Here is a 10000-nt window from a genome sequence, read left to right as displayed (position 1 = left end):
CAACGGCGCTGCGAAACGAGTTTCAGGAGGCGTTGCATCGTGTAACATTGTCGGTTTCGTGAAACTTGCATGTGTGATATACTAAAACGATCATTTATAAACAGCATAACTTGACCCTAAAGCTATATAAGGAGGCTCAAACCAGTTTTAAAACTGTCACTAAACTGTACTATTTGGAAGGATTGAATCTACCCAACTGTTTCACTTAACGGCAATGTTATGATACCATATGAAGCACCAAGAAGTGCGCAACAAAACGCACTCATTAATGTGACATAATAAGATACCACGTCAAAGAAAAGAACCATCTAAAAACGCCCTATATTTTGTGTTTTAGCGCTAATATCTCAAAAACCAACTGGGTGACCCTCATTTTTTATTGCTCGGGAGTGATTAGCACACTAAGATAAATCTTTCCTCAAAGTGTAAAAACAAAGAAATGTCTGGAGGACATTCATAGCAACAACACAATAGGCCATTTCCGAGTTCACGTCTGCCTCCTCTTCAAAGCGAGTCTAAGTGCGAAATTTTTCTTATGAAAATTAGTTTTCATTCATATGCAAAGGAGAACTAATTACCATCACAAAAACCTCCCACTTAGACTCGCTTTGAAGAGGAGGCAGACATGAACTCGGAAATGGCCTATTACAATTTTTTAAGGTGGCTCTAAATCCGCTCCCGAGATTATTTTTTTGAACTTTGCAGAGAGTTTCATTTTAGCCTGCTTATCACTTTTCAACATTAAGTTCGTATTTTCGATATAAGCTCTTAAACACGAGGAGCAGGCGTGGCTCAGTTGATTAGTTCGCAGCTTTTGGAGCAAGAGGTCCCCCGTTTCGATTCTCGGTGACTTCAATGTCTGTTTCGACTTTCCTCTTACCCGTGTACCTGTTACTTTGAGTAATAAATTCAAAAAATAAGCGCCTACTACTACAACCAGGAGCAGAAACACGAGAAGAAAGGCTATGCAACTGCAGGAAAAAACAGGAGTGCCCACTCGACAACCAGTGTCTCGCAAAGGGCATTGTGTACCAGGCCTTTGTCACATCTAGCGAGGGGACTGAGCACTATGTAGGGCATACGGACACGGACTTTAAGGCGAGGTTCGCCAACCATAAGCAATCTTTTAAGACAGAAAAATACAGTAATCAAACTGACCTAAGCAAATATGTATGGCGCTTAAAGAAAGCAAAAACAGAGTATAAGATCACTTGGAAAATTCTAGGCAAAGGGCGTGCGTATTGTAACACTACTAAAAGATGTAACTTATGAACACTTGATAAATATTACATAATGTGCCACCCGGAGCACGCCACACTTAACAAAAGGTCAGAGTTAGTAAGCAGCTGCCGGCATGCAAGTAAGTGTTTACTAAATAACGTGTAGTTAAGAACTAAACAATGTGCAAGCAAGTGTGAAAAATAGGTCTTTTGCAACTAACGATCACATGGTACAAAATCCGCCATGCTGGAGGGCAAGCTCATTATTATCCCCCCACTGGGACATTAAAACAAAGGCAAGTCAAGTTTGACTGGTTCCGGTCTCTTTGTTTTAATGTCCCAGTGGGGGAATAATAATGAGCTTGCCCTCCAGCATGGCGGATTTTGTACCATGTGATCGTTAATTGCAAAAGGCCTCTTGAACGCATAAATGCCGCGTTTATGTAAATAGAATTATAAGATCCCGAAGAGTGGCAGCGGCATGCTCCTACGAAACAAGCTTGTAGATCTGTAATGAAAAAGTAGTCCACTCTTCTCTCCAATCAAGCACTTTTCGTGCCTTTTTATCTCGTTTTAGCCCGTTGTTTTGCACTTTCTTGATATTCGCCGCTGAAAATTATTCGCCTGAGCCTCAGAAATATTGGGGAATATTTACCTCGACTACGTCTCGGTAAATATTCACCAATATTCACTTCGCATTCGGCGAATAATTGTTAAATATATATATATGGCGTTTTTAGATGGTTGTTATGTTGCCATGGTAATTTGTTACGTCACATTGAAATGTGCGTCTTGTTAAGCAGTTATTGGGGTCTCATATGGTACCATAACATTGCCTTTAAGTAACACAGTGTTGTTTAGTTAATCCTTCTAATGAGAAATCCCCTCCAGATTGTTGAAACCGGTTTGAGACATTTGACGACTGATATTCGCTTGCCCAGTTTTTGGCCCTTTGACAGTTGACGGTTAACCCCACTGACACCGTCCTGTTATGAATCTACGATGGCACTAGGCATTTTAAGGAAGTAGCGCAGAGGTGTGGTACCTGGTTGCGTTGTAACTGTTCAACGAGCATAGTTTTCCCACTACTACCTACGAATGAACAAAACCAGTTATTAGCTATACAAGCGATACGTAAAACTTGAAGCTTAGAGGAGCCGTGAATAGAATAAGTAGCTATTGAAATAAATACAACAGAGTTAAAAAAAACCCAATGTGAAGGAGGCTGAACCAGTTGTTCCCTAATGCAAGGAGGCTGTTCTGTCTAATTAAATCTGGTGAAATTGGAAACCTTTGCGAATCGCTTTGAGCATAGCTCATAAATGACATAGCATGACCGCCGACCGACTGTCTCCGTTGGTTGAACATCGGACAACAGAGTTCAACTCCGCCTGAACAAAGATACCATACAAAATTCTTAAAATAACCAAGGAGAAACTACAGACTTTGTAATGACAATTCTCTAGCTTTCTCTCCAGTAAGGACGATAAACCGTTTTCCCTTTAACGCTCATGACGCAATAGGACGCAATATTCATTGCATGGAGTAGGGAAAAAAGTTAATTCCCAGTGTTGAGTGATCTCTCCTTTTTCGATATCACCATCATATATGATCATCATCATATCTTTGATTATCCTCGAATTTTAAAGCATCTTGGTGTAGCATGTATATCCGAACGTTTACCCATGGCATACCACAGTGGACATACCACAACATCGAGGCGACTACATGCCCTGATCTTTGCGAATAGTGTGTGTGTGTTATTTTACGCCCCACAGTGTTATAAGCATGGAAGGCTTTTGAGACGGGGCTTACGGTTTATCATGCATCCTTATTCGGGAATAGTAAAGAGTCTACCCATGTCATTACAAAGGCAGCACTTCCTTCTCCGTTATTTAAAGACCCTGAGTGTTGCTCCTGCGACCTCCCGCGTTGTAGTCAGTAGTCCAGTGGTTTAACCCATGAATGATGGAAGGCAGTGGTCGGGTGGCCAGTCTCCCAAAGGTGTCTATACAAGCTAATGTCTGGTTTCAGCCATAATTCTAAATGACAGATTATAAATACTATTCCCATTACCGTTGAGGTTACCATGTCACGTGTACAAGTCTGTCTGTGTCTTGCAAGCTGTCGAGATTCTCTGCCAGAAGGATACGGAAGCAACTCAAGTAAACCTAAAGAGCAATTTGACACAGATCAGGTGACGGTTTTTAACAGACAGAAAGATACTGGGTACCGGAAACCTGCGATTTTGAACTCCTGTCCACGTTTCAACTCCCGTCCGGTCAAACAATCTTGTTACGTTTTTGATTTTGTTTTCCAGGTGACTGCATTTATTTGGATCTTGGCATGCAACGTAGATCCATTCCGGACAACAAAATAACTGCTTCTTCTACACTAAATGCAAGCACACCAACAAGAAATGGCCGGTTAAACTACACAGCAGGATCATCTTGGTGTGCTTCAGCCAATGACAGTAATCCATATCTACAGATTGATCTACAGTCACTTCACATCATATGTGCTGTGTCCACTCAGGGGAATTCAAAAGCAGATGAATGGGTGGAGACCTACACTATACAGACATCAAAAGATGGCCTAAGTTGGACAGATTATGAAAGCACTGAACGTTTGAAGGTGCCAACTCATTTACGAAAATTTGAAGTGTTTTACAAGAGAATCACTTCTCTCAATTACAAAATTTTCTTACCACCAATGGGAAAATCAAACAAATTAAACAATATCTGTAGTGACACGGACATCTCTCCGGATGTTGAGCGTAATTAAAGTTGACCGTTCATCTTTTTCAGTGTTAGTAAGGCATTTAGTAACTGATTAATGCAGTTCGAGGCAAACGAGTGTTAATACTACTAGCATTCAAGAATTCTCGCTGTATCACAAGAGCGCATTGTGTTCTGGCAATCCCGGCTGCGGTTACTCCTATTTTGGTTTGTTATCGTTCATTATAGGGCCTTGATGGGTTTGGTGACAAACAAGTATTGCAATGAAGGAATGGACAGGATATAATTTTCTTGCCTATATTTGACAGCGTACAATTCTCACGCCAAGTGATATTAAAGAATCGGGTATATTCTCCTTTCATTTCGTACGTTCGTTATCTGGAGTATAGTCTCTGAATATTACGTGCTAAATTTTGTTAATCAAAACATTTGATGTTTTTTTTTGTTTTGTTTTTTCCTTCCAGACGTTCCTGGGAAATTACGACAGACACAGTGAAGTCAAGAACATTCTCTCGGGAGGAGTCTTAGCTAGATGGCTGCGATTCGTTGGAAAAGCAGAACATAATAAGTTTTGTATGAGGGTAGAAATCTTTGGCGTAAAAAGAAACCCAGGTAAACCTGTTCATCATACGAATTTACGGCAGACACAAGTGCGATCCGTATTAAGAGCCTACTGTTATCTATTTCTGTAAGTTATTGATCAAAATGGGCAAGAGGTGACTTCAAATATTCTTCACGAATTAGAAAGTCAGGGATCTAATCAGAAAATTCAACAACATGTTAACAGTTACTTGCCGATCCAACATTTTCCAAATATTATACGGTGTATTGTTCTGACATTGTGTTCCGTTTGAACCTAAAATTAGAGAGCTTACACAAGGACAACGAGGACGGCTACGAGGACGTTGTCTAAATTATAATTTTTTTCTATCGTAATAATTTCACGATTAATAATAATTTCATGAGTTGTTCGACTAGGCAATTGTGTATCAAGTTTCCAGGAATAGTTGGATGTTTGGAGAAAAAATTGAAGGGTTTTCGTCGGGTGCCTGCTTTCGCCAAATAACATTAAATTTGGTCAGTTCAAGCCATTGTATTGACGAGAAGGACAGAGACTTGCGGAAATATACCGAAATGTAAAACGCACGTACGAGATGTGAGATGTGTGGCGTCCTTGCGTAAGATCTCTATTAAGATGTCGGATGAGGACAAGATCACCATCGTTGGCAAAATTTACCATTAAACTCCAGATCATTTGCTAGCCTACGTGTAGTCGTGCCCTCCCCCGATGGGAAAACGGAAGGAGGAACGTGCACGAAAAGCTTGTCCAAATCGTGTTCCGTGACTTTACGCTTTTAGCAGAATGGAGATAATGTTCCCTCATTGGTTACTCACCGCGGTCAATTCTTTGATGAAAATAGGTTATACTGTTGACTCCGTTCACTTTTTGTCGTTGGTGGTAACAGTTGAGAGGGAAACAGTGCAAAAGGAAAGTGAAGAGTTTGCTCATCTTGACTCCGAGATATGGTGTAACTATCTAGTCTGGGGCGTTTTGGGGTGCTGAAATCCGAACTTTCTGGAAAGGATTCCTTCGACCGGAAAACAAGCTGAGCTTTTTAAAAACTTGATGTTTAGGACCTTCTTGTTGAATTCCTCAAGGTTGTGCTGCAAATTTAGCCCTTTCTTAAGGACAGCATAATACAGTCTACAAATGTAATTCGAGACTGTGTACACGTGGAATCAAAATTAGTAATGGCAGCGTTCACGTCAAAGGTTGTGTTCTTCTTGCCGTGGGCTAAATAACGCTCGTAATCCTTTTCGATCTCTCAAAACACAGTATGCAGTTAAAAAGGGACATGCATCGACTTGCCAATTAGCTCCAAAGAACAGAATACATATAATACAATCAAAATTCAATGAAATACGAAGCCTTTGTTACACGCACTTTCGCGGAAAATACCAGTTATTTCCAGAAATTGCATAAGTTATTGTGACGTCACGGAACACGATTTGGGCCGACGTTTCGTAGGCGTTTCCTCCTCCAGTTTTTCCTTCGGGGGCAGGGCACGGCTACACGTAGGCTACAGATTTGCTAAACTTTAACCATCCTAATATTTCTTCTTGTTTGACCTGGAAGTCTGTTACCACGAATATTTTGATGGTTATTTATTTGTAATTCTCTCGAACACTGAGAAACGTCAAGCACGGAAGCGATCAACTTACACTCATCAGACATTGTATCCTCATAGTTCAATTGTGCAATAGGCCTTTTGCAACAAACGATCACATGGTACAAAATGCGCCATGCTGGAGGGCAAGCTCATTATTATTCCCCCACTGGGACATTAAAACAGAGGCAAGTCAACCTTGACTGGCTCAGGTCTCTTTTTTTTTTAATGTCCCAGTGGGAAAATAATAATGAGCTTGCCCTCCATCATGGCGGATTTTGTACCATGTGATCATTTGTTGCAAAAGGCCTATTTTGTGCTTGGAGTAGGTTAAAAGAAATACTACATTGAAAAAAAAAATTCTATGTGCTGGTAAATCAAGAAAGTAGTTTGGACAATCTTTCTTAGATTGTTACCCTTAAATTTACTGTTACATAGCGTATTGTTTGAAAATCAATTTTTAACAGAGAACCTTGCCCTCAATAAGCCCACCGCACAGTCGACCACACACAACATTTCCAGTGGACCAGGAAACGCAGTGGACGGGAATCGCAATCCACTGTTTGACGCGAATGGCAATTGTTCCCTCACGAAGGAAGCAGAACACAACTGGTGGAGAGTGGACCTGGGCGATAATCCTGTGCCCGTTACTGATATTTTCATTGTCAACAGACTTTATCCGCCATCTGAAATCAGTGAAGTTTTTTACGACATCAGAGTAGGTAAGAAGGAGGGACTTTCAATGCCATTAAAGGTCCAAAGTTATCTTTTTTTTACATTTTTGCTTTCTTTTTCTGTTAAGTGGGGATTCAATAAAGAAAGGGGTATTTCTCAAGGCCCTTTTGAAATATGCATTTTTGAGATTTCCAAGGAGAAGTTTAGTAAATAGTTATAATTTGTTTCCATTATGCGACTAATGGCCACCTCCAGGACTCTTTAGCTTGGTATGATGATGAGAGAACCTTATTACATTTTTGTTTCTTGTTTTAAACAAATAATCACAAGGATAAAGAAACGCATAGAGTCGGTTAAGGTTATTCAAAATAAATAAAAAGCTAGCCATTTTGAGTGGATCCTCTCTGACTCGTGATATTAGCAGACTGCAAGACATAATAAACTTTATTTTCTCTTGCAGACTGTTAATGCAATTATGATTCAAGAGCCGGATATTATGAAAGCCGTTTCACTCTCTGTTAATTGTGTAAATTCTAAAATCGAATACCCCATCTTTTTTTTTTTTTTTCAGGTAATGAAGGCAGAGGAAATACTGGATGCCAGGGCTGGTGTCAGCTCAAAAACTTTACTGGGACATGCGTGTGTTATCAATCTCCATTGACAACTGGCACATACGTTATTATTAGAACCACACTAGAGTCAAAGATACTCTCGCTATGTGAAGTGGAAGTGTACTCGCGAGGTAAATCTACCATTTTAACACCTCAACAGATTGTAAGACAATAAATCAGTAAATGCGCGATTAGCTAGTGAGTGAGGTAATGAAGAGCGGATTCACCAGTGTAAAAAAAACAAAAAAAATGTTGGTGGATCAAATTATGAGTCTAGAAATTTTTGGTTTGTGGCAATAGACAGTAGTCTGTGAGATGGTATCTTAGATATTTGAAAGTAAAAATAAGTATATGCGAAATGCATTGTACAGGCCGGTCCGAATTTACGATTTCCCCATTTTGAGACTCCAATTTTGCTGATTTTTAGATCCGTACCATGAATAGTGTTATTTAAGGATACCCGCTTACAAATTGTTCCTTTTTAACTTCTAAGAGAATATTGCGCAGGGAAAGCTAACGAAGCAGATTAGACCCCGTTCGAGCACGCCTAGCGACAGAGCTGTGGACGGTGACACAAACGTAGATACATGTTCAGCTCTCGATCGGAATGTTAGAAATCCATGGTGGAGAGTGGACTTAGGGCAAGAAGAACTTGTGAATGAGGTTTACATTGTCACCCGACAAGAACTGAGTTCATTTGACATTAGAGTGGGTAAGTAAGATTTTAGCTTCATTAGGGTTTGGCTCATATTGATGTAAGGTATTCGCGATTTTTGCCCATTTCTTAGCCACAAATGAAAGGAAAAGAGGATAACAAATACACTTCATTACTTGAGGATTCGTTTGCGACAACTTCACTGCCACCGTTTCCTAGTTCACGCAATCGCAAAGCCGACAAAAAAATTGGCCATTTTACAGGTGTTTGCTCAGCGATCTAGCCTTTAAATGGCTGCGAGGCTGCTGGTAACCTTGTATTGATACAGACTTCACTGCTTTTAGCATGTAAATGGTGTTGTTGTAATTCTAATTAGTCTACATTAACATTAGAAAAGCAGAAAGGTCTGTATCAAAACAGGGTCACCGGCAGCCTCGCTTCCATTCTTGGACCAGATAACTTAGCTACAATTGTAAAATGGTCTATAGACAAACCTCTAAGAAAACGGATATTTTCATGGTCTTGAAGATTTTTTCGATTAACCCCTAATCGTTTTAATCGTACAATGAGCATTAAGTGTCCGGGAATTACACTGCCTAGACGTTGGATAAGCTAGAAAACTGCAAAACTATTATCGTTTGTTCTAGTTATTCAAAGAACAACACGATTGGAAATTTACGTCATTGTTGACCACAGGACATCAAAGAAATGTTCTGAATGTGTAGAGTGCGAGGAGCCATTGTAAATTTCCGTTAAATACCTTGGCTTCTATTGAGGTTTCATTTTTGATCACGTCGTTTTTGGGCAAGGTTAAAATTAGAGCCACCGTACCGTCATGTTAAAACCAGAGATTGCGATACGTCAAAGTAGAGACATTCACAATAAAGGCATCTTCGATGATCTTTTTTGCTCTTTGCAGAAATTTCGAAAATAAGCTTTTCCTTGAAACGCTATTTTTAAGAGTAATTTAATTGCGAAATTTACAGAAAACGTCACTTGTCAAAAACATTAATGAGGTAAAGGACCATCGCGTGAAATTTCAACTTTTGTACATTTCTTCTTTCCCGTTCCCTTCAAATCTACAACGTGAAATGGTGAAAAAGTAGGTTTCATGGAAAACAAAGCACAAGCCAGCAAACTTGGAATTTCTTCCTTAATGTGATGATCAAGTCGATGAGCTCTTTTGCTGGTTTGTCGAAAACATCAGCACAACAGAACAAATCTTTAGGCTGCCGCACACTAGCCAATTTTTTCTTGAAAGGCCGTCCCACACTAAGCGAGTTTTTTTCGGGAAACGAAAAATCTCCACCTGTCGGCTAGTGTGCGGTAAATTGGGAGGACATTAGGTATACATTATAAATCTATGTGTATATTTCCTATTTATATTTACACGAATGTTTATTATAATGATCCTTATCATAGCCTTTATTATTATCACCAATCAATAAGAAACACGACGCAAGGCACAAAAAGGGTAGTTATTTAATCAAAAATGTGGAGAGGAATACAAAGTGAGTTACCTGTGTTCATTAGGCCCAGCATCCAGTGATAATGGTATAACCAATCCTCTGTGTGGCAGTAACCTCACTGTTCCTTCAAGAGGTGTATCATTCTTCTGTCGCCCCAGTTTGTTCGGACAATACGTTACCATCAGAGTGAGAAGCTCAGACCCAGTGGGACTCAGTCTTTGTGAAGTTGAAGTATATTCTGCAAGAAGAGGTGCCGATCCATTTTTTGGTGCATGTTTATCCATAAAAATTAATCGGGTGCTAGAGTTCCAGGGCTGTACTTTAAATTACGGCCCGCGGTTTTTCCTTAGATTTATGGCCCAAGTACGAAGCGCGCAGGGACTATAAATCTAAGGGGAAAAACAATGGGGGCGTAATTTACAATACGGACAGAGAAAACGAAGCTAGTAAGATATTTATGGTTG

General features: G+C 39.9%; 1 protein-coding gene across 3 annotated transcripts in view; it reads left to right on the top strand.

The window, feature by feature from the left end:
* The window catches only part of LOC138024229 (receptor-type tyrosine-protein phosphatase T-like), a 112755-nt gene that overhangs the window by 11960 nt on the left and 90795 nt on the right, over positions 1–10000 (top strand). For all 3 annotated transcript variants that reach the window (XM_068871354.1, XM_068871355.1, XM_068871356.1), the window contains exons 2-7: positions 3541–3854; positions 4423–4570; positions 6594–6848; positions 7373–7543; positions 7906–8124; positions 9601–9786. In XM_068871354.1, coding sequence (XP_068727455.1) covers positions 3541–3854; positions 4423–4570; positions 6594–6848; positions 7373–7543; positions 7906–8124; positions 9601–9786 — 1293 coding nt within the window. The remainder of the gene's footprint in view (positions 1–3540; positions 3855–4422; positions 4571–6593; positions 6849–7372; positions 7544–7905; positions 8125–9600; positions 9787–10000) is intronic.

This window comes from Montipora capricornis, chromosome 11, assembly GCF_036669925.1.
Source record: "Montipora capricornis isolate CH-2021 chromosome 11, ASM3666992v2, whole genome shotgun sequence".
NCBI classification, from domain to species: domain Eukaryota; kingdom Metazoa; phylum Cnidaria; class Anthozoa; order Scleractinia; family Acroporidae; genus Montipora; species Montipora capricornis.
This window is presented reverse-complemented; position numbering and strand designations above follow the sequence as displayed.